The 25538-nt window shown below is 44.0% G+C and overlaps 1 protein-coding gene across 1 annotated transcript; it reads left to right on the top strand.

The window, feature by feature from the left end:
- Positions 1-435: 435 nt before the first annotated feature.
- SOCS6 (suppressor of cytokine signaling 6) lies at positions 436-25352 on the top strand. The gene is made up of 2 exons (XM_068993943.1): positions 436-604; positions 23098-25352. The coding sequence occupies exon 2, from the start codon at positions 23227-23229 to the stop codon at positions 24799-24801; it is 1575 nt and encodes a 524-aa protein (XP_068850044.1). The 5' UTR covers positions 436-604; positions 23098-23226; the 3' UTR covers positions 24802-25352.
- The last annotated feature ends 186 nt before the right edge of the window (positions 25353-25538 follow it).

Raw genomic sequence — 25538 nt, 5'->3', positions numbered from 1 at the left:
TGGGGATTACACGTGGCTACAGTGGGGCGTCCCTAGTGGCTCAGGTGGTAAAGAATCTGTCTGCAATGCAGGAGACCTGGGTTCGATCCCTGGGTCGGGAAGATCCCATGGAGAGGGGAATGGCAACCACTCCAGTACTCTTGCCTGGAGAATCCCATGGATGGAGGCTACAGTCCATGGAGTCGTAAAGAGTCAGACATGACTGGGTGACTGACGCTTTGACAGTGTGAGCAGCGGTGGGCGAACTGGCCCCGGGTCATCGTGGTCGGTTGGTGGGAAATCTTGAGCAGGAACATACCGCCCACGGCCGCCCACAAGGTCCCTGGCGCTTGTTCTCCTACTGTGTGTTTTAATATTGTGTTATCACTCTTAACAGCCATCCCACTGAAATTTTTTCTTAAAATTATTAAAAGGACATCACACTTGGAGACTATGTTTGGGGAGCGGTGGCTATTCCATCGTCCTGGGGAGCCGACTCTTGCGTAGTAGAGAACGAGGAACGCTGAAGACGAGACCACATCTCTGCAGGCCTGGGAGCCGAAGCCATCCGAGCATCAGAAAACTCCTGCCGGCATCACCATGCCATCCTGAAGTCTGCCACCAGGTGAGTCTGGTCGTGTGAAGAGACGTCTGTCTGTCTGGAGCGGTTTAGTGGCAGCGTGAGGTTATGTACATGCTTGTTTGTAAACTGTCTCTTCCAAGAACGCAGTGGAATATATAGCTGCTTTTAGATAACAGTTCTGGCAAAACCAGTTTAATGTTACTCTTTAGAACTGTTTGGAAAAGGTGTATGCAGCAGGTGCTGCAGATTGTCGTTTGGTGCTGCCTGCTGTTGTTCTTATGTGATGGGTGGTATTCTGGCCACATTAGCAACACGCTGGGTGGTGAGAGCAGCAGGATAAATAAATACTCTTTTAAAAAACGGAAGATGAATTTTTTACCGGTAGACTTGTCACTTCATGTGATTTCCCTTTTGTTTTAATGTTTATAATAATAATGAAAGTGTTTTTGGTTTTAAAGGTATCGTCCCTCTGATTAAAGTCATTTCTGTCTAGTCACATTGCTTTTAACATAAAAATATATGTATATACATATTTAGGGAATAACATTACTACCAAGTATCACTGACTGTCAGAGTGTATAAATGTATACCAAACAAAAGAATTATATTAGGATTTTAGTGCTTTTGTTCATTTGAAGAATTACTGCCTTTCTCAAATTAGAGGGCACCTTCTGATAACATTATCCTCATGCAGACGATGAGGAGGCAGGTAAGAGTGGTTACGTAATGTGCCTGAGTCGCGTACCACGTTGCTGGCAGATTTCAGAATGTAGCTCCCCTGGCCGTCTGTGCAGAATGTATTACTTCTGGTAGCCAGGGAACGTGGACTGTGTCTTCAAGGAGGATGTCACAGTTAAGCTGACTCTGGGACAGCAATCAGCAGGGCTGTCTGTGCAAGGATGGTATCGAAGACAGGCTGAGCGGCAGGAGCTGTCAACCTAGAGGCTGCTTTCTCCTCTCTCTAGGTGACGTTGCCTGGTCTCTGTCTTGGTTTACTTCCTTGATTTGATGGAGCTCATCCTTGTAACTTCCTAGAAAGGTGATGGAGTGTGAGATCTTATATGTCAGAAAATGTCCGTGTTCTAAGTATTTGATTTGTTGTCTAGCTGTGTTCAGGCTTCCTAGGTGGCTCAGACAGTAAAGAATCTGCCAGCAGTGCAGGAGACCAGGGTCTCTGGGTCTGGAAGTTCCCCGGGAGGAGGGCACAGCAGCCCACTCCAGTGTTCTTGCCTGGAGAATTGCAACGTCCCTGTGTTAGTCGGCACAGGATAGGTTATGCTGCAATGGCAGATAAATGTCTGAAACCTCAGTATGTAAATGATGCTTCTTGCTCTCTTTCACCAAGTCCGTTGCCAGGGGCTCCCCTGGCGTCTTCCTGCAGTTCCACGTTGTATCACCTGGTGGCCCCGGGTTACCCTAGCAGGTGCAGAAGAGAGCTGATAAGCTAGCACGAGATGTCTCGCCCAGAAGTGACTCTTGTCCTTGTTGCTCGGAGTCCGTTGGCCGGAATCCGTCACGTGGCTGTGTGGTTGCGGTGTGGGGGGCGTGCTCAGGCAGAGTTGTTGATGTGCACGTGGGCTGCACTGGAAGCAGGTTTCCTCCTGAAGTTGAAGGCTGACTTCCAGCTTTCAGTGTTACCACTGTGTCAGCTGCCATCTCTTTCCCTGTCATGTGTGCGTGATTTTTTTCTCTCTTTCTGGAAGCTTTATAATATCTTTCTATTATCACCTAAATTTTAAAATTTCACCACAATGTGCCTGATTATTATTTATTTTCTTGGGTGTGTGTACTGAGCATTCCATGGAGTCTTTAATTTTTTTTCCCCCTTCATTTGCTTTCTTTTCCTGATTAAAACTCTTCTTTGTTGAGTGTTGGGTCTCCTAGATTGAAGTGTTAATTTTTTTTTTTTTTTTTTTTTAGCTTTTTCTCAAATATTTAGTTTGGTTTATTTTGGGATTTTCTTGGGGGGGGGAGGATTTTCTCAGTTTTTCTTCTATTGAATTTTAATTTTGGCTGTAAGAGTTTTTGTTTTCTGTTTTCTACTCTCACTTTTTAATGGCTAGCATCTGACTCTTGTTTCAGATTTGTGATATTTTTTTCTTAGGTTTGTTTTTTTTGTTGCCTGCCCTTGTAGCAGGCTTAAATTTCATTTATCTGAGCTGGTTAACACTGTTGTCATCTGCTGTTGTTTGCATTCCAGTTTTCATTGTCCTTGTGTTTTTTAAAAAATTTATTTAATTTTTAAATTTTTTAATGTTTTGGCTGAGTGGCTGGTGGGATTGAACCAAAGCCCCCTGCAGTGGAAGTGCAGGGTCCTAACCACTGGACCGCCAGGAAATTCCACATTCCTTGTGGGTTTTTTTGTGGTGATAAAGAAGTGTATGTTTCATCAGAAGCTTGTCCAAAGTGTTTGTTTTGCCAGCATCAGGGAATAATAAAGTCTTTTTCTTTGGGGGAAACCCGAGTCTGATTTTTCTTTAAATAAAGATTTTCATTGTGTTTTCAGTTAGTGCTGTTATGAAGCCACACCCATGCCACTGAACTTTGTGGAACTTAATTTACGAAATACCTGCTGGTCTGCAGTGGGCAACATGAATTATTTTCACTTGGATCATTTTAAAAGTATTAGAGGTCCCCTGTTCGGCAGCCTTGAATTAGTGATTACTTTTGATAATTAACTTATCATTTTACAATGTGTATGACCTTTTCCATTTTGTAAGATATTTCTATTTACTTAATAGGGCTGCATCATTCATTTGAATAATTATTGCTCTACGGGATCTCCTTTATCACTAATTATCAATGAATGAAGTTTGCATTCACTCTTAAATCTTACGTGGATTACTTTTTGTATCCCAAATGTGCTATTCTTTATTTGTGTATACTTACATAAAATGAGGAAAAGATTGTTATAGCTAAAAACTCTTATTCTCTAATGCAAATCAAATGAAAAACTTAAATGTTCTGTGCAAAAGCACTTGAGCACATGATTGACAAATTGCCTTTTAAATTGGAGCTTAGTGTTGAGACCTAAAGGCTGAACGCAGTCAAAGCAGTTGCATTACTTTTCAGTTATTTTTATGTGCATGTTGCCACTAGGAGTTAAAAATTTTTGCTTTAGTAGTTCAGTATATTTAAGAGACTTTGTATATAAACAAATCTTGAAGAATGAAAAGTAGTGAAAGAACTTCATCATTACACTGTTTGGTACAGCACCCCTGCCCCTGAATAAAAGTAAATATCAGACAGACACTTCAGTTCAGCTCAGTCGTGTCCGACTCTTTGCGACCCCATGAATCGCAGCACGCCAGGCCTCCCTGTCCATCACCAACTCCCCGAGTTCACTCAGACTCGCGTCCATCGAGTCTGTGATGCCATCCAGCCATCTCATCCTCGGTTGTCCCCTTCTCCTCCTGCCCCCAATCCCTCTCAGCATCAGAGTCTTTTCCAGTGAGTCAACTCTTCGCATGAGGTGGCCAAAGTACTGGAGTTTCAGCTTTAGCATCATTCCTTCCAAAGAAATCCCAGGGTTGATCTCCTTCAGAATGGACTGGTTGGATCTCCTTGCAGTCCAAGGGACTCTCAAGAGTCTTCTCCAACACCACAGTTCAAAAGCATCAATTCTTCGGCGCTTAGGCCCTGCTTAATTGTCAACAGTTGGTCAAAAATTCTCAAAGGATCTTACCTACTTGGTAGTTTAACCAATAGTTTACAGCTTCCTTGTAGGCAGTGAAAGTGGTGAGATTATTTGGGAATTTGCTGTTTTTTAGCTAAAACATTGGTAAGTGCCTGGAAAGGTGTAAAAATGTGTACATTTAGAAAATGATCAGCCTCCTCTGGTGGCTCAGTTGTAAAGAATCTGCCTTCCAGTGCAGGACACAGGCTCGATCCCTGGTTCGGGAGAACCCACGTGCTGTGGGGCAGTTAAGCCCATGCGCCCAGCTCCTGAGCTTGTGCCCTAGAGCAGCAGGAGACACCACCACAGCGAGAGGCCCACACACCACAGCTCAAGAGGAGCCCCTGTCCTCAGCTGGAGAGAAGGCCCGAGCAGCAGCCGAGAACCAGCACCATAAACAAACAGTTTAAAGTAAATAGTATATCATCAATTTGAAAATAAAAGATAAGAATAAATAATTTAAAAATTAGCCTGTATATACATAGAGACAGTAATGAATTGGTAATAGGTGTACTACTTTTTAATGGGTAACTGGTGGTGCAGTGGTGAAGGATCTGCCTGTCAGTGCAGAAGATGTGGGTTTAATCCCTGGGTTCTGAAGATCCCCTGGAATAGGAAATGGCAACCCACTCCAGTATTCTTGCCTGGAAAATGCCATGGACAGAGAAGCTTGGCAGGCTACAGTCCATGGGGTTGCGAAGAGTTGGACACGACTGAGCAAGTGAGCACACACACACTTTTCAAATCCAGCATGTTAAAATCTCAGTAAAAAAATCAAGGAGTGGGTTTATTTCAATAATCAAATCTTATAAACTAGCTCCACTGATGGTTTAAATGACTGAATTTATGAATTTTTCTATATTTAATAGGAATGTGTTGGACACAGTAATAGGAAAATGTATTTAGAAATGCTCACATAAAAGTTCTCTACAGGTTAAATTTCTAAGTCTCTGCATATTTTTGTTCTCATTGAATCAGATAATTTTAGAGCTTCATGTGTTTTAGAGATCAGCGTCTTCATTTTATGTGGGAAATTTGAGACTCTGGAGATTCGCTGTGTCACTTTTGTATCTAGCCCACAAAGTGGGAGTTGGAACTTGAGAATTTATTAGAGCTTTTGTTGTACTCATAAACATCATTCTTAATTTTAAATTATATGGCAGCTGAAGTCCATTCTTCCCAACTTGATTATCCGATACGACTGAGCGACTTAAGTCAACACAGTGTGTGCGTGCTCAATTGTGTCAGACTCTGCAACCCCATGAACTGTAGCCTGCCAGGCTCCTCTGTCCATGGGATTCTTCAGGCAAGAATACTGGAGTGCATTGCCATTTCCTTCTCCAGGGGATCTTCCCGACCCAGGGATTGATCCCCCGTCTCCAGTACTCTTGCCTGGAAAATCCCATGGACAGAGGAGCCTGGAAGGCTGCAGTCCATGGGGTCGCTAAGAGTCGGACGCGACTGAGCAACTTCACTTTCACTTTTCACTTTCATGCATTGGAGAAGGAACTGGCAACCCACTCCAGTGTTCTTGCCTGGAGAATCCCAGGGACGGCGGAGCCTGGTGGGCTGCCATCAATGGGGTCGCACAGAGTCGGACACGACTGAAGTGACTTAGCAGCAGCAGTAGCAGCTCCTGTATTAGCAGAAGATTTTTTTCCACTGAGCCACCTGGGAAACCCACTTATCTACCTTTATACCCATCCAAATATTCATATGACTTCTTAAAGCTTATTGTGCAAAGATCAGAGACTCTAAAAGAAGTCAAAGCGATTCTATTATGTTTACTACATTTCACTTATTTAGTGAGTCAGAGATTTTATGCTACTTGCAAGCTACCAAGTTAGCCAAAAAACAGTTCCATTGCTGCTGCCAGAAGACATGAGACTCCTGGGTCAGAGATAAAGGACTTTATTACTCAGGATAGTAACAGGCATCTGTTGCCAGTTCCCTGAGCACTGGTGCCATAGTGAGAGAAGATGTGGGGGTGGAGGGGGTGGAGATGAAGCAGGAAACCAGTGAGGAGGCTGCGGCAGTGATGCCCATGGCCAGTGTGGTGATTGGACTTGCAAGTGAGAGGGCTCTGCCTACGGTTTGAAGATAGGGATTGAGATTGGATGTGAGAGAAAGAGGAGAGCCCTGGATGGCGCTGAAGGTTTTGATCTGAGCAACTGAAAGAATGGAGTAGCCATGAATGAAAGTGGGAAAGAGTGCAGCTTGAGCAGGTTTAGGGCTGGGATGGGAAAAAAAAAATCCAGATTTTCATTTTGAACGTGCTTGAGTCTCAGGTATCCATAAGACAGCGCAGTGGCAGAGTCCAGAGAGGAACTGGCTGGAACCGGACTGCACAGAGGCGCGGTTCGGGAGCGGGCTGCACATCAGTGTTACCTCGTGCGTGAGAATGAGGGACGTGAGTGCAGACGGAGAAGTGACCGGAGTCTGAGTGCCGGCCCGAGCGTGCCTGGGGTGCTGCTGGTACGCGGGAGGTCAGCGCTGAGAGTCGGCGCTGGATTTACAGCGCAGTCAGCATTAGTGACCTTGGTAAGAGCAGTCCCTGTAACCGCCGAGGAGAAGGTCTTGGGTGGGAGTTTCAGAAAAATGGGGGCAAGGGGGTCCTCACCTATACGCGTGGTTCCCCCAAGGTGTTACACTGCAAGGGGATTAAAGAGAGAAGCATAGACGGGGGTGGGGGGTGGGGGGAAGGTTGGTTTTTATCTTTGAGGAGTGACCCAGCAGAGGGGACTCGTTGGCAGGTGGAGGAGATGGCCGCAAAGCGGAGCGGCCTGTGGAAAGGTCCCTGGGTTTATGGTAACGGGGTGGGCGTGGGCTGCCGCGGCGCTGCAGAGTCACGTTTGCTTCTGAAGGTCTCGATTGTCTCCGGGAAGTAGGAAGCTGGGCCTTCAGCTGAGATTGAAGGTGGGGGAGATGTAGGAGGCCTGAGGGAAGACGAGACGTGCTCGGCTAGGAAGGGGAGAGCTGAGTGGACCAGGAGATGAACGTGACTTCCAGGCGGCGTTCAGGCTGCCCCTGAGGCTCACGGAGGTGACTGCACACTGGGACCAGCCAGACGGCCCGTGTTTCTCCAGCCACGTTCCCGGGGAGGGTGCAGGCAGAGTCGGTGTCCCCAGAGTTGTGGTTCGGTCAGGAGAGTTTTTCCGAGTGAGAATGGGGGAAGGGAACTGAAGAAATGTTCTATGGAATGACGGTGATTAACCGTGGAATACAAGCCACTGAAGAGCTGGTGGGGTTATTACTCTTAACGTTTAAACTTTTGACTATTTCAGTCCAGACTACATATACACTAAATAAAATGTAATGTCAGATTGGCAAAAAGTTGTTTTAAGTGGGCTGAGGAGAAGGAGGAGGCTGTCTAGGTTCTTAATACAGCAAAAATAATAACAGTGTTTTTACCTGTTGACATGCTTTTTTGTTGGTGGTCATGCTGTGCCTAAAAAGCGAGGAAAGGCTTTGCACTCTGCTCTGACTTGATGGATTTACTCAGCCATCCCCTTCTAAACAGTGCCTTACCAACAAACTAGCCTACAGACCTTGTTCTGAAGAAAACACTCCATGTTTTTTTTTTAAATATTTTGAAAATAAGGTATTGGACATAATACTTAAACAGAGTCTCCTGTGATCCGGTTGACAGTTACGTTGTATTTCTTTCTGGTCTGATTTTCCTCCCTATTCTTTCTACATAATCGAGGCCACACTTTACATAAGATTTCATTTCCTGTGTTTTTGCATGTAACAAATGAACAATATGAACTTTTCCCCATGTTATTTATAACTCTGTATAAATATCAGTTTTAGTGGTTCCCTAAAGTTCCATTGTGTAGATGTGCAAGAATTTTGTTTACAGTTCTCATAATGTTGGAAATTAGAATGTTTCTGATTTTTTAAATTTAAATTTATTTATCTTTTCACTACATTATAAATGCAGGAGATGTTATTATGCTTTGTTTTCCTATTCAGGATTTATAAAAATAGCATTATTGGGTCAAAGAGTATGTTTTTAAGAGTTGCATATAGCCAAGTGATGTTTTACAACTATATTAAGATGTTTTCAACAAATGAATATCATTATTTAAAAGAATCTTTGCTGATTTGACTTGTGAAAAAAGTCAAGACACAAGTGCTATACAGTGTAGAAAAAATAAAGGAGACGATCTATACAGACTGCCACGGGGTGATTCCTAGGGGCCTGAAATGCCCCTGCCTTGTCATAAGTCTTTGTGGTGTGCACATCTAGTTATGCCTTTTAATCGTTTTCCATATAATAAAGAAAAAAAGAAGAATGTTTAAAAGCCAGCCTATTTTACATTGCCACCAGCAATGTGGGAGGGTTCCCCTTTCTCTCCCTTCTTGCTGACTCTAGGTCTTGCCCGTCTTGGGGTGGGTCGTGGTCCCTCATTTGCATTTTCCTCACCAGCAGTAGTGTCAAGCACCTTTTCATGTACTTACAAAGACATTTGTATGTCTTTGGTAAAAGGTCTTATTTAAATCTTTTGCCCACTTAAGAACAGGTTGTCTTATCATTCAGTTTTAAGAGTTGTTTATATATTTGTTGTGGCTACAAATCCTTTATCAGATACACGGTAAGCAAATATTTCCTCCCAATCTGTAGCTTCTCTTTTCTCTTAATGATGCATTTTGGAGCACGGAAGTTTTTAATTTTCATAAAGTCCCAATGCTTAGTGGTTTTTATGAATAAGTTCTTGGTTGTATGCAGTTAGTTTATCTATAAAATGCATCACTTCATGGGAAATAGATGGGGAAACAGTGGAAACAGTGTCAGACTTTATTTTTTGGGGCTCCAAAATCACTGCAGATGGTGATTGCAGCCATGAAATTAAAAGATGCTTACTTCTTGGAAGAAAAGTTATGACCAAGCTAGATAGCATATTCAAAAGCAGAGACATTACTTTGCCGACTAAGGTCTGTCTAGTCAAGGCTATGGTTTTTCTGTGGTCATGTATGGATGTGAGAGTTGGACTGTGAAGAAGGCTGAGCGCCGAAGAATTGATGCTTTTGAACTGTGGTGTTGGAGAAGACTCTTGAGAGTCCCTTGGACTGCAAGGAGATCCAACCAGTCCATTCTGAAGGAGATCAACCCTGGGATTTCTTTGGAAGGAATGATGCTAAAGCTGAAACTCCAGTACTTTGGCCACCTCACGTGAAGAGCTGACTCATTGGAAAAGACTCTGATGCTGGGAGGGAAAGGGAGCAGGAGGAGAAGGGGACGACTGAGGATGAGATGGCTGGATGGCATCATGGACTCGATGGATGCAAGTCTGAGTGAACTCCAGGAGATCGTGATGAACAGGGAGGCCTGGCGTGCTGCGATTCATGGGGTTGCAAAGAGTCGGACATGACTGAGCGACTGAACTAACTAACTAACTAAAATGCTGAAATGGTCGCTCTTGACAGTTTGGCTCAGCTTTATAGTTTTTACAGAGAAAAAAACTTTATATAGAAAAACTTTATATAGTTTTTATAGAGTTTTTCTCTCATTTTTACAGAGAAGATTTATCAGTCTCCCTTTCCATCACGCCAGAAGTGGATCCCCCTTGGTACATACTTTTAAATTCTCATTTTCAGATGAGGAAACTGAGGCATAGTGCCCAGGGTCATTAGACAGTGGTGACTGCAGAGTCCTGCTCAGAACCACAAGGCTTTGTCCTCCCAGCTCCATACAGTGTTAACGCAGTCAGATAAAATGACATGTCATCGGAAACTGCCGACGGTCAGCTCTTGTGTCTGTTGCTTGGCAAATTCGTTTGCAACTTCAGGCCAATTGTTAAACATTCTAAGGTTTAGTTTACTCTTCTATAAAATAGAAATAAAGCTGGAACCTTGAAAATAGAGTTATTCTGAGGATTCAGGAAGATTAGTGTGCATTTTTTTGTGCGTAGTAATCCCCCTGGAGTTGGTGGTTGTGGTGGCGGTGGAAGTAAGTCATCCAGCAGAAGTGATTGCAGTGGGTGACAAAAAGCTTCTGCCTCCTGGGGAGCGAGGTCTCTCCTCTCAAGGATGAGAGCGTCATTTGGGCTGTAAATGTGTGTCTTTTACAACCCTTCTGCAAATGTTTGCTTACTTACATTCTGCACTAGGATCGAAGGCCCTGGAGGGTCAGGACTTTATCTTTCAGCTCTGGTTTGCAGCTCTCTCCTCACGGTGGAGGACGTGCAGTGTTTTATCAGTGTGAAGACACGTGTGTGAGCTGGAGTGATAATACCGCAGGAGAGGGAGGCAAAGAGGTGAGCACAGTTAAGGGAACTTACAGAAGCGGTAGTGAGTGGTGAGGATGCCTTGTCCGGGTGAGCTCAGGTCCAGGGGTTGTTGGGCGCCAGGGCTAGGTAGGAGCGGAGCCCTGGGGGAGTCTCAGTGGGAAGCGGAAGACTGAAACGAGAGTGGGGTACCGGGGGCGAGGCCAGGCCCGGGGTTGGGGGGGGCTGGTGCATCAGGAGCTTGGAAGCTGGGGAGGACTGGAAGCAGTTCCAAGAGGGTCCACAGAGATGGCTGATTCAGGAAAGCTCTTGAGACCTTTGACCCCGAGGGCATCGGCGTCCTGCTTTTGTGACCCCAGGTGGCGAAAACACACAGACAAACACTGTTTACCTAACCTGCGGGGAGGAGGGAGTGGTGGTGGCTCTGTATAAAGTAAAACCTCAGTGGTCACGGGAAGGTCCTCTGTGGAAAATGTACATCTCCTTGCAGGTGTGGCTTCCTGATCCCATGTCCGCTGCCTGGACGTGTGGTCACTGATACCCGGAGACTTTTACTGTATGTATTTAACCATATGAATACACACATGGGATCATATTTGCCTTTTCTTTTGTAGCTGGCCTTTTTCCAGTGTCTCTTGGACCCTTTTCTTTATGTATATAATACTGCATGGTATTGATGGACTATAACTTACTAAACTAGTTCACTAACTTTTGATGTATGTTTTCACTGTTGCTCCTGATATCCAGATCAGTTCCACGTTTTGACCAGAATGCATTATGCAGCAGAAGTCTCGCGCAGTTTAGATTAAGGGGATCATCCTGCAGAATCAGGGTGTGATCTCTGCCTCAGCTTCCCCACTCGTACAGAGCGGGCGTTGCTCTTGTTCTTGCCGCCTTGAGCCGCAAGCACCTGTGTCGCTTAATCTAGGGGCGGCATTGTTAAGGACATCACATTCATGAACACTTTGAAACCTCACTGCTAACTTGCGCGATGGACACCGATACCTCTACGGTGACACAGCTGATGAAGTTGGAGCTGGGATGCAGGTGACCCGGAGCAGTCTAGCTCCAGGTGAGTGCTTCCTGCTGTGTCAGACTTGGTGCTCCTTATGCCTAGAACTAAACGCACTGGGTTATGAGGATTGAACGAGATGCAGTCTATTGCAAGGCCTGGCACATGGCAGGCCAATATGTGGCCTGTATTTGCTAATAGTAGGTCATTGGAGAAGGAAATAGAAACCCACTCCAGTATTCTCACCTGGAGAATCCCGTGGACAGAGGAGCCTGACAGGCCATGGTCCATGAGATCACAGTCGGACACGACTGAAGCGACTAAGCACGCACACATGTAGGTCATTACTAGGTAAATGATGAAGTAATATTAGTTTCTGGTTTTTTTTTAATTCTCTGTAGCACATCATTTTCCATATGTCCCTGTTTTTGGCATGTATATATATCTAAAAGACAGATTCCTAATAGCATAATTATTTGGCTCAAGCATATGTAAATTCTAAAATTTTGATAAATATTTTCAAGTAATCCTCCACAAGTTGTACCAGTTTACACTTGAGGAGTTAGTTAACGGTCAGGGCTAGTTCCCCATATCCTTGCCAGCGTTGTTATTGATTTAGTTTTTTAAACTCACCAGTGAAGGATATTATCTTGTTTTGTTTTGAATTTTCTTGTTAGTGAATTTTTAAAGTTAACATACAGTTTCAGTCAGTCTGCGACTCTATTTACTGCAGCACGCCTGGCTTCCTTGTCCATCACCAACTCCCAGAGCTTGCTCAAACTCATGTCCATCGAGTTGGTGATGCCATCCAACCATCTCATCCTCAGGCATCCCCTTCTCCTCCTGCTGTCAGTCTTTCCCAGCATCAGGGTCTTTTCAAATGAGTCAGTTCTTTGCATCAGGTGGCCAAAGTATTGGAGCTTCAGCATCTGTCCTTCCAATGCATATTCAGGACTGATTTCTTTTAGGACTGACTGGTTGGATCTCCTTGCAGTCCAAGGAACTCTCAAGAGTCTTCTCCAACACCACAGTTCAAAAGCATCAGTTCTTTGGTGCTCAGCTTTCTTCATAGTACAACTCTTACACCCATACATGACTACTGGAAAAACCATAGCCTTGATTAGATGGACCTTTGTTGGCAAAGTAATGTCTCTGCTTTTTAATATGCTATCTAGGTTGGTCATAGCTTTTCTTTCAAGGAGCCAAGCATCTTTTAATTTCATGGCTGCAGTCACCATCTGCAGTGATTTTGGAGCCCAAGAAAATAAAGTCTCTTACTGTTTCCCCATCTATTTGCCATGAAGTGATGGGACTGGATGCCGTGATCTTCGTTTTTTGAATGTTGAATTTTAAGCCAACTTTTTCGCTCTCCTCTTTCACTTTCATCAAGAGGCTCTTTAGTTCTTCTTCACTTTCTGCCTTAAGGGTGGCATCATCTGCCTGTCTGAGGTTATTGATATTTCTCCCGGGAGTCTTGCTTTCAGCTTGTGCTTCATCCAGCCCAGTATTTCGCATGATGTACTCTGCATTATAAGTTAAATAAGCAGCATGACAGGATGCAGCCTTGACATACTCGTTTTCTGATTTGGAACCAGTTCGTTGTTCCATGCCCAGTTCTAACTGTTGCTTCTTGACCTGCATAAAGATTTCTCAGGAGGCAGGTAAGGTGGTCTGGTATTCCCATCTCTTTAATAGTTTACATACAGTGAAACACATCCTTTATAGTGTACAATCTGTTGAGTTTATACAAATGCATTCAGTCATGTTGCTATCACCACAGTCTCAGTGTATCGGTAGAGTTCCATCATGCCCAAATTCCTTTAATTTCTTTGTGGTAGATGAGTTGAAAATCTTCTAGGATGTTAACTGGCCGCTTGAATTTGTCTCCTTCTCTTGCTTTCTTGATTTCTCTCTTGCTTGTTTTTTTGACTTTCCTTCTGTCCTTTATGTGTCAATTTTTCCTTTTTATATTTTGCTTATTTGCTTCTAGAACTGTGTACCTTTCTCTTACTGATTGCTAAGAGTATGGTCTATGTGACAGAAATTCATCCTTGGTCATGTGTGTTTACAGGCTTCTCTGATCGCTCAGTGTGTTTTTTAAAGGAAAACAAAACAAAACAAAAAACCTGCCTGCCAACTCAAGTTTGATCCCTGGGTCAGGAAGATCCCCTGGAGAAGGGAGTGGCAACCCACTCCAGTATTCTTGCCTGGGAAATCCCGTGGACAGAGGAGCCTGGTGGCCTTCAGTCCACGGAGGTCACAAAAAAGTCAGGTATGACTTAGAGACTAAACGATAGCAACATATGTGTTCGCAGTTTTCCTCCAGCTTGTTTTTTGGGTTTATTTATGCCGTACATTTTCATTGTTAACGTTTGTTGATCTTTTCCTTTATGGATTCAAGCTTTTATGTTATGCATAGAAACTTGCTGTCTTAAGTTTTTTAAGGGTTCTTTCAACTTTCATTCATTTATCTATTTTGTTTACAAATCTGATCCTTCTGAAATTTATAGTTGCATAAGAAATGAGGTCAAAGTCTTGCTTTCCCCACCGCGCTCAAGTGGCTTTCCAGCCTTCTCTCCTCACTTCCTTAGCAACCCACCTTCCGTCCAGTAGTTCAGGCTGTCTTCCTTGTCACAGACTCCTTCCGTGCGTTGTGGTCTGTCTCCTGAGTTTCCAGCCTTCCTTCGGGTCTGAGCTCTGACAGTGCGTGGTGATCCTGTGCAGCTCATTCTTTTCATTTGTCCTGCAGAGTCTTCCTTAGTTCTCTTTTCAGCTCAACATCATCTTGTCAGGTTTCTTGCAAAAACATCATTGATGTTTTCATGGGGTCTTGAGCCTAGTATTTTGACAGGATTGAACTGTTTTGCTGAAGAACATAATGTGTCTTTAGGTCTTTTATGCTCCCTTCTGAGGACTTTGAGAATTTTTTTCATAAAGTTCAGGACATTTAAAAAATTAATTTCATCTTTTTTTTTTTTCCCATGGGTGTACATTTGTTCCCCATGCTGACCCTCCATCTTTTAAAAACCATTATAAGAAGAATCTAGTCTTTTATTATATTTTCTTATCAGCTTTTTAAAAATATGGAATTACTAGTGATTTTTGTGTATACAGTTTATAAGTAGTTACTTGACTGACTTTTCTTCCCCCCAATAGTTTCTCAGCTGCTTCTGTTGTGTTTCCAGGTATTCAGTCATGTCATTTGTAATAATGATAAGTTGTTTCCTCCTTTCCAATATTTATGCTTCTTACTGTTGACAGATTAACTGGCTACTCAGTTAAAGTAATGCTAATTAATAGTATTGATAATTGGCATCCTTGTTGCCGCCTGTCAGCATTTATTCATTATGGTTCATAATTTTGTTACGGTTATTGTGTTAAATGTCCATCTGTTTCTATTCTGCAAAGACTACTTTTGAGGCGAATCGAGAATTAATGTTATTTCTTTCAGATCTTTCTTGTTATTTACAGCTGTGATCATAATATTTCTTCTTGATCTATGGTAGATTATTTTAGTAGATTTACAAATACACAGTCATACCAGCAAATCTGGGATCTATCTTATTGAGTTGTTTCTCCCTACCACTCTCAATGTTTGCTGATATTTAAGAGTTCTGTTTTGGTATTCATAAGTTAGATTGGTGTTTTGGGTGTTTGGTTTTTTTTTTAATTTGTTGTCTTAGTCCAGTTGTGGTATCAGTGTTCTTTTGACTTCAAAATAAATTTGGGAGTCAATTTTTTCCCTCTCTGCCCTGAAGTAGTTTAGTGAGATTGGATGTAGTTTAGTGTTGGAATATTGGATGCATGTCTTCATTGACTTGTCACTTTATCTCCTCGGGAAGAGAAAGCCGAGCTAGTTCCTGGGTCCTTTCCCAGGTCCTTTGACGCTGTCAGCCTCTTTTGGGTTCTTGCCTCCTGCGATAGAATTTTGGTATAATATATATCAGCCATAAAATTTTCCATTTCATCTGAGTTTCAGCTTAATTTTGATAGCATCTCCACATACTTTAACATATTTTGATTTCTTATAGATTTATTGTTAACTGCTCTTCCCATTCGGAGAAGGCAGTGGCACCCCACTCCAGTACTCTTGCCTGGAAAATCCCATGGATGAAGAAGCCTGGTGGGCTGCAGTCCACGGGGTCGCTAAGAGTCAGACCCGACTGAGTGACTTCACTTTCACGCATTGGAGAAGGAAATGACAACCTACTCCAATGTTCTTGCCTGGAGAACCCCAGGGACAGGGGAGCCTGGTGGGCTACCGTCTGTGGGGTCACACAGAGTCGGACACGACTGAAGCGACTTAGCAGCAACAGCTCTTTGCATTTCTGTTTTGCGTAAATCCATTTCCCCCTTTTTCTTGATTCTCACAGTCAGTCGTCATTAGCATATGCCTTTTTTCACAAATTCTTTTCTGTTAGAGGATCTTTTCTGAAAATAATTAGTATTGCTATTTACTAGTTCATTGAAAAACTGCATGAAACTGTACTTTTAAACATTTTATTTTCAATTAAAATAAGTAAATATGCACTCTTTGTTTCCAAGTGTAGGACCAATGTCTTTCTTTAAATATTCGGTGACTAAACTTGGTTTGAATTATGTCATCTCTGGCTTTACATAATGCGTCATCTATGATTTTCCAGTTTGGCACTTAACTTTTAAGTAAAATTAGAAGTCAATCACATTTGCAAAGCAGTCTTCATACAAAGGCCTGGATTTTTTTTTTTTTTCTTTTTTTTTAAAGTACTGTTTTCATAGTTCTTTAGAGTGGTTTTGTTTACATCTAATTTCACAGAAAAAAAGTTTAGCTGTCTGCATTTACTTAGTGTTTACAAATCAATTAACTTTTTTTTTTTTTAATAAAAAGAACTTAAAAAAAAAAGAATCTTAAGTTTGGATGAATGTCAGCAGTGCCCAGGAGCTATTTCAGGTACAGGGGTCCAACTAGTGACCAACTGATAGTGCTCCCGATGTAAAGCAGTAAATAAGCAGATATAATTCAACTGATAAAACATTATAACATATGATTGGAGTTTTAAAAACCAGCTCTGAAAGTCATTTTCTTCTTATAGTTGGGTGTATCCCTTGCATATTTATTGTCGCAACAAGCACTGGGCCCTAAATTCCATGGCATCTCATTTACATTGGCCATTACCCTTCTTTTCTTTTTTATTGGTCTGTTCCTTTCTCTCATTTCTATTTCTCCCTTCATGGAAAGGCTTTAGTATCTGGTTTTTATTTTCCCTTTTTTTAGGTAAAGGTGATGACAGGTAGTGAGCTGACAGATTCAGGAGCAGGGAGTGGGATCCAGGGCACTGACCTGGAAGGGCATGAGCCATAGCGTGCGGGAAGACCGGCTGGACATTGACCTGCAGAGAGATTTACAGCGGTGAACTAGCCTCCTGTCTTGCTGACTTTTTATGTGGATGCTTTGCCTACATTAAAAGTCTTTCTCTTTTAAACTGTCTTCACAGATAGTTTTAACTTATCAATCCTCAGAATACGGTCTGTGGATCCTCTTTCATCATAACGATAAAACATTATTTGCCTTTTCCACTGTTTTTGCCATTTCTGCTGAGGGTGCAAAAGTGCCGTGAATAAAAATGATGGTGCCTGTTCACAAACAAGGCTGGGGCGCCAACTGTGATAGTATTAAGCTTTCATGATGGCCATATGTTCTTCACCTCCAAGCACTTGTGGTAAGAAGAAGATTCCAGTTACATTTAAGAATGTCATTGATGTAGCTATAAAAATTATTAATTTTATCAAATTTTGACCCTGAGTACACATCTTTTTAAAATGCTTATGATGAAATGGAAGTGTGTAGAAAGCACTTTTATCACATACTAAAAGAAGGTGTCCACAGGGAAGCCTTGTGTGAGCAACTGACTTAACTAGCTGCTTTGTCATGATGGACTACTTTTACCTAAAAGAACAATTGACAGATTATGCTTAATCATCTTGAGTGCTTAGTAGATGGTTTCTTATAAATGGTCAAAGTACAGCCTTTTACTTCACTGACAGTGTTGTTGCCCATGTTAAATTCAAGCTTTCAAGCAAAAATCAACTGCAAAACTTCTTCTACTTACCACTCTTGGCTTCGCAGCTTTGCAATACTTAAGACTTTGCTTATGAGATCAGTGGTAATAGTAATTTTTTCATATTGTATGATGAAATAACTAATACATGATGTTAAAAACTCAAGAATGTATAAAAGATTCATTCAAAGTGTAACCTAGACCAGTAGATTTAAATGTAATAGAGTAAAAAAAAAATATGGTTATAGATTTCTCAGCAATACTGACTCTTAAGAAACTATCCCCTGACTTTGTTCTGTTATCACAAGAAGACCACCCACAGTTACACGGAAGGTTATTAAAGTACCCTGCCTTTCCAGTTCTGCTTCTATCAGAGGTTGGGTTTTCTTCTTCCACTTTAAGACAACATATTGTAACACATTCAATACAAACACCGACGAGAGTCCAGTTGTCTTAATAAATTGGACAGGAAAAGATTTACAATCATGTAAAACAGCGCCTCTTCTCTCTGAATTTGAATTCTTTGGGAAAACGTATCTATTTTTCTTGAAAAGTGGTTTATGTTATCGTGTAATGAATACACTGTCATTTTAAATGAATTAATATTTTAAAATCTCAGTGTTAATTTCTAATAGGAATTGAATGTAATAGGGTTAAAAAAAAGCTCTTAGATTTCCCAGAGCAACTGACTGTTAAGAAATGATTTCTGAATAACCTACACAGACAGAGCTTTTTGTAATCTTCAGTAATGTTTAAGAGGACAGAGAGGTCCCGAGACCCAAAAGTTTGGGAACCACTGACTTCAGCGCTAGCACAACCAACAGGGCCGCTGTCAGAGGAGAAAATGTGTGTTTCGGTGCTAGAAACTGGCTTTAAGGTCTGATCTGCTGTTTTTCCTAGAGGCAAGTTATCTAATGTATTGGGGCAAATTTTATCTCTCTGATACCTAGTTTCCTTACTTGTAAAAATTGACAGTAATAAAGCTGTTTTGTTCATTGAAGGTTAGGTAGTTGTTTTGATGTTGTCTTTTAAAAGTTTTTTCATTAGGTGTTACAATGCCAAGCATGACTACCACCAATCATTTATTTAAAAAGAGATTGTGAAATTATTTGAAGATGTTATCTTCTGCCTGGGTGGCGTATTCACGTCTAAAACTTCCCCTTGAACCTTTATGGACATTTTTAAGTATTGGGTTGGCCAAAAAGTTTGTTCAGGTTTTCTTGTGAGCACTTATGAAAAACCCGAGTGAACTTTTTGGCCAAGCCAATACATGTGTAAACTTAAAATTTTACAATTAGAAAAGCAGTGAAACTAATTCAGAACATTTACTTAGGCATGATGAGACAGATGGTAGTCCTATAAAAAGATGGCATATATTTTTGGAAGTGCAAACAGAAAAACAGATACTCTTAAAAATTCCAGAGTAATTTAATCTTTGCCCAGAAAATGAAAGGAAGAGATAAAAGACCATATGGCCTGATAGAACTTTGTGTGTTTCTCATGTTTGGGATTGAATTTTGTTTATTGAATGTTATTATTAAGTTGCATATGGATTTATAGTTGAAAAAAGAAATTATCATCAAGTGGATAAATTACCAAGTACTTTTACTATAGTTATCAGTGTTGTTTTCTGTGAAATGGATGCGACAGTGGGAAGCAGAGATGTTTGAACCTCAGACCTAGTAGTTAGTTAGTTACTGTTAGTCACTCAGTTGTACCCGACTCTTTGCGACCCCATGGACCGCAGCCCACCAGGCTCTTCTGTCCATGGGATTTTCCAGGCAGGGACACTGGAGTGGGTTGCCATTTCCTTCTCCACGGGAACTTCCTGACCCAGGGATCTAACCTGGGTCTCCTACCCTGCAGGCAGATTCTTTACCATCTGAGCTATGAGGGAAGCCAGACCTAGTAAGGGTGAGTTAAAAATGATGCTTGCACATCCGAGTCAGTTACTGATTCTGCTGTTGAGGCAATTGCGTACATCAGCATCAAGTCGTCTGTCACTGTGGACCTTTCCTTTGAGTGTTCTCACTCATTTTACTTTGTTGTTTATTCAGCAGTTATCTGTGGCGGGCCAGTTATCTGTGGGCCAGATCCATGATGGGTGCTGGGATAACACGCTGAGAAAAAAATGGACACTAGTCTCTGCTTTTGTCAGTTATAGCCTTCTGGGGTCATAGGTATTAATCAAATAATTATACAAATAGATGTCAGCATACATCCCAGATGGAAATTCGAAGCTGGAGAGGTGTGCAGTGTCCTCAGATCCCCTAATTGGAGGATTTCACCTAATCAGGAAGAGCAGTTTATGTTCCCTGAGGAATTGACAGATGAGCTGAGGTTCAAAGGAATTAGTCAAAGAGGAGAAGGAAAACGGAAACAGTTCAGGTCCAAGGAGCAGTATGTTAAAATGTTCCATGTTGAGTGAGAATATGGTGAATATGAATGGAGCAGAAATCACCCAAGACAGCCAGACCGTGTAGAACTTTATTGGCCCTGTTAAGGAGCTGTGTAACCTTTTCCTATGATGATGAATTACCTCTTGAGGTGAGGTGTGAGGAAAGTGGAGGTGGGCGGGGTGTTTGATCACCGTACCTCCTGGGCAGCTGCCACAGTCCTGGATGCCTGGGACACGTCAGTGAGTGGAGGAGGAGAGGGGTGACAGAGAGCCTGTTAAAGCAAGACACTTCTGTTGTCCTGGGTAAGAGGGTTTGCCATGTAGCCTGAATGGCATGATCAGGGCAGGTCTCATCGAGACAGTGACGTCGGGAAGACTTGACCGAAGCTGGGGGCGGGGGGTTGTTGTATGATGTTTGCAGCCAGCTCCCAGGCCCTCAGTGGTAGTGTGATTACAGTGTTCTCAGAGCACCGGGAGGCGAGTGAAGAGAGCACTGGAGGAACGGGGTGAGGACAGGAGCCTCAGCCCCTGTTGTCCTTCACTGAGGGAGCTGAGAAGCTGTTTCAGGTTGTCGTCGTCCTGCAGCGGGGCAGGCAGGATTTGAGGGAGGCCAGAGTGCCTGTGGGCAGGATCAGGCAGTCCAGATCCTGCCGTGGATTCTCTCCTAGTCAGGCCTCCTTTCTGCATCGTGTTCTGGATCTTTCTTCATCTTCTGGACTTGCTTTTCAGAACTTAACCTCCTTATTCATCTCTGAAGCTTGGACTTACAGCATGTGGCACGTGCCGCAGATGTTTTCCCTCCAGCCTGGGACGAGTCTGTGTGTTCCTCACGGCATTAACTGTGTCTGCACACACACGTTTCTAGTGATTAGTATATCCTTAACTGGGGGACCTAGAAGGGTTGCAACTGCAACTGTTGCCTGCCAGAACTGAGGCTGAATGTTACTTAATGTCACTAAAATTATGTCACAAAATTGGGACCTTATGAAGAATTACTTGCAAATGGAAGTTAGCTGTGAATAAAATGCAGTTTTAAAATTCAACTCTACATGCAGTTGACTCACATTTGAGTCTCTCTAGTGCTTATACGTTGAACTTGAGCTCTCCTTGCCCATCCATTGTTAGAAAATTTTAGAGGCAACATGACCTGCTGCGGAAGCTTGGATAGCCCTCCCTGAGCGCTCCAAATGACTCCAGGCGATTGTTTTTAACATTTTAACATCTTACATTTTATTCAGAAACAATTCATCTGTTTTTCAGATGAGGCGGTTTTCCATTATGGCTTGGCAGAGGATATTGACTGGTTCCCTGTGCTCTGTGCTACACAGTAGGGCCTTGTTTATCCGTTATGTATGTAATGGTTTACATCTGCCAACTCCAGCCTCCCAGTCCGTGCCTCCCCACCTTCCATCCCCCTTGGCAACCACAGGTCTGTTCTCTGTGTCTATGAGTCTTTCTGTTCCACAGATGGGTTCATTTCTGTCCTATTTTAGATTCCACATATGCATGATACCATACGGTATTTGTCTTTCTACTTACTTCACTTAGTATGATCATCTCCAGTTGCATCCATGCTGCCACAGATGGTGTTATTTTGTTCTTCTTTAATGGCTGAGTAATATTCCATTGTGTTTATAAACCGCATCTTCTTCATCCATTCATCTATTGACGAACATTTAGGTTATTTCTATGTCTTGGCTGTTGTGAATAGTGCTGCTATACACATAGGGGTGCGTGTATCTTTTTGAATTAGAGTTTTCTCTGGATATGTGCCCAGGAGTGGGATTGCTGGATCATATGGTAGTTCTATTTTTAGTTTTCTAAGGAACCTCCATACTGTTTTCCATAGTGGCTGTACCAATTTGCATTCCCACCAGTGGTGTAGGAGGGAGTTCCCTTTTCTTCACATCTTCTCTAGCACCTGTTATTTGTAGAGGGTTTTTTTTTTTTTAAACCATTTATCATTTATTTATTATTATTATTAATTTTTTTTACTTTACAGTATTGTATTGGTTGTAGAGGTTTTAATGATGGCCAGTCTGAGGAGTGTGATCTGGTACCTCGTTGTAGTTTTGATTTGCCTTTTTCTAATAATAGAGAGCTAAACTAACATTTTATACCATTCATAGAAAGCCAATGGGGCCTGACCCACTAGGTCAAGCTTTAAGTGTAGTAGGTTTACCTGCTGGGGTTTGGGAGTTTGGGGTAACACTCCAGACACACCAGATATAATCCATTTTGGATACTGAGCCATTGATCTAGTTTATCAAGAATTTGCTGATTTTCAGTTCTTATTATAAATGGTACTTTCTTTACAGCATTCCTGTTTTGGGGGCTAAACATGTTTGTTTTGTATTCACAGCCTCTAGTTTTATGGATATTGGTAATTAAGTTTTCTTAATCTCTGTAAATTGATGGTCGGTTTTTTTGGTGGACAAAATTGGATTCATTGCTAGTGAGCCAAAAAATGATCACTTAACATAGGGAGGTTTTTATTAGTCTTCTCATCACCATTTTCTGCCTGTTAAGACAAATAATGCAGTTTCTCTTACTGTGAAGAACTGTACTTATTGTTACGGGTGTCCCCTGTAGGTGAAAGCACCTGTCTTGGGAGGTCTGGGCTGGCCGGGCTCTGGGATCGTGCAGGTGGACAGACCCTGTTCTCAGTAGACTCGTGGCTGTGGAGGGCATGTCTAGGCTTTCCCCAGATAACTTGTCACAGATTATGGACTTCCTTTAATTCATTTTTACAGCTGTTTAAAGATTTAAAAATACACCTAGGTTGTTGAAAAATTGCTTTGGCTTGTTATGGACGTGGTGCCTTCTTTCCTGAGTGTTGGCTCTCTGCAGGACACAGGCTGGTGGCTGGGACCGTGTGGGTCATTGTGAAAAGGGCGACTGACTCAGTGTTAGGAAGGACAGGCACGTGGACCATAATTAGGGTTAAATCAAAGTGAGATGCAAGGAGAAAAACATTAGGGTTTGTTCCTGAAGCATTATCAAATGTTGGTCAAATAGGCAGTGATCTACTGTGCTGTGTGAAATGGGGGAAAAAATCTGTCCAAATGGAGCTTACCTTCTTATACTCAGGCATCTTTGTTCAGAAGCTGAAGAATTAAAACTAAGACTTGTTGTGGAGACATTATTTAATGTGACCTTTTAATTTTTTTTTTTTTTTTAGACAGTGACTCTAGAGGGGAAATGAAGCTGGAAAAACGCATGGATGCAGCCTCGCCTGCAGCCTGCCCAGATGTCCGCGGATAATCTCCCCGAGAGAAATTGAGCCCCTCGGATCAGGTAGCTCGTCAGAATGAAGAAAATCAGCCTTAAGACCTTCCGGAAATCTTTCAACTTGAGTAAGAGCAAAGAAGACGCGGAATTCATGGTCGTACAACAGCCAGCACTAGCTGGCGACTTCGGCAAAGAGGAGTCCTTGTTTGGGAGCTGCTACGGGAAGGAGATGGCCGGCTGCGAGCTGCACGGCGAGGACGAAAAGGGCGGCGGCAAGAACCGGGCCAAGAGCGAGAGCCTCATGGGCACGCTCAAGAGGCGGCTGAGCGCCAAGCAGAAGGCCAAGGGCAAGGGCGGCGCGGCAGCTGGGGGCGCTGCGGACGAGGACACATTCTCGTCGTCGTCGGCGCCGCTGGTGTTCAAGGACGCGCGGGCGCCGCGGCCCATGCGCTCCACGTCGCTGCGCAGCCACCACTACAGCCCCACGCCCTGGCCGCTGCGGCCCACCGCCTCGGAGGAGACGTGTATCCGGATGGAGGTGCGGGTCAAGGCGCTGGTGCACTCACCCGGCGCGGGCCCGGCCCTCAACGGCGTGCGCAAGGACTTCGGCGAGCTCCGCCCGGCGGCCGAGCCCGCCTGCCCGTGCCCGGAGCCGCCCGCCGCGCCCGGGAGCCCAGCGCCTGCGGCCGGGGACCTGCGCCTGCGCCTGGGCGAGCACGTGCCTGTGGTCCTGGGCCTGCTGCCTCAGGACTACCTCCCGTACACCGTGCCTTTGGACGGCTCCTCCCCGATGGAGGTCTCGGCCGTCCCGCCGCCCCCCGCCGCCGGGGGCCCCTGCCCCGCCCGCCGCGACGAGGACCCCGGGCGCCCAGCGCCCGAGCTCTTCGGCGACCCGCCGGTGGGCGGCCTTCTGGCGGGCCCCGCGGCGGGGGTGCTGCCGAGCCCGCGGGCGGGCCCCGACGACGGGCCCCCCCTCTCCCCGCTGCTACCTCCGCTGCAGACCGACCCGAGCCAAAGGACCTTCGCCGGGCTTGCTGGCCCGGACGCCCACGCGGCCGACAGCGTGCGCTGCCACTTGAATTTCGACCCCACCTCGGCGCCCGGGGTGGCCAGGGTGTACGACTCGGTGCAGAGCAGCGGCCCCCTGGCGGTGACCAGCCTGACGGAGGAGCTCAAGAAGCTGGCCAAGCAGGGCTGGTACTGGGGGCCCATCACGCGCTGGGAGGCGGAGGGCAAGCTGGCCAACGTGCCCGACGGCTCCTTCCTGGTGCGGGACAGCTCGGACGACCGCTACCTGCTCAGCCTGAGCTTCCGCTCGCACGGCAAGACCCTGCACACCCGGATCGAGCACTCGAACGGCCGGTTCAGCTTCTACGAGCAGCCGGACGTGGAGGGGCACACCTCCATCGTGGACCTCATCGAGCACTCCATCAGGGACTCGGAGAACGGCGCCTTCTGCTACTCGCGCTCGCGCCTGCCGGGCTCCGCCACCTACCCGGTGCGGCTCACCAACCCGGTGTCGCGCTTCATGCAGGTGCGCTCGCTGCAGTACCTGTGCCGCTTCGTCATCCGCCAGTACACCCGGATAGACCTGATCCAGAAGCTGCCCCTGCCCAACAAAATGAAGGATTACCTACAGGAGAAGCACTACTGACAGAGGCCCGCAGCCCGGCATCGTGCACTTTGGGAGTGAGAGAGAGAGAGACTGAGATACAGTTTACAGACTCTTCATCGCCATCAGAATCTTTTGCTGCCATACTCTTTATTTCAGTTTTATGTGTAAAAGTGTGTCCAGTCCGTTTAGTGGGGGGGGGAACCGTCTGCGAGGTGTCTTGGGTTCATTTTCGTTCTTTACAAAAGGGAAGTCTGGAGGTTTGAGGTGTGAAGTCTTTTCCATCAGCGTGCAGAATAATCACAATGTGAATGATCAGATTCTCCTTAACCCCCCACCCCCAGTCCTTTGCTGCTATCCACTGTGATTTTATGCATTAAAAGCACATTTCATGTGTATCCAATCCTGAGTAAAGTTGAATGAAACTTGCAGAATGAACCTGTTATGTCTCTCTTTCAGTGGCCCATCTTCAAAGATCGTGTTGAGTCAGCATAGCTGTGTGTGATTAATCACAAGAGTTTACACCTACACCGAAAATGATTTTTAATTTCATGCTCTACAAAGGTTTATTTAGAATTGTGAACTGACATAACCTTGGGTAATGGAATGCAGGTCTGCCACATATCTTTCTGCCACATTCGTTTCTAAATTGTTTGAGGTTGTGCTGTCTTTTGGTTATGAGAAGCTGGATTTTTCTGTTGCCTTCATTTTCATCTTGTGGTTTGTCTGTTTTTAATAAATGGCCTTACATTAAAAAGTTGTAAAGAAATGTATACCAC

Source organism: Capricornis sumatraensis, chromosome 21 (assembly GCF_032405125.1).
Source record: "Capricornis sumatraensis isolate serow.1 chromosome 21, serow.2, whole genome shotgun sequence".
Classification (NCBI taxonomy): domain Eukaryota; kingdom Metazoa; phylum Chordata; class Mammalia; order Artiodactyla; family Bovidae; genus Capricornis; species Capricornis sumatraensis.
This window is presented reverse-complemented; position numbering and strand designations above follow the sequence as displayed.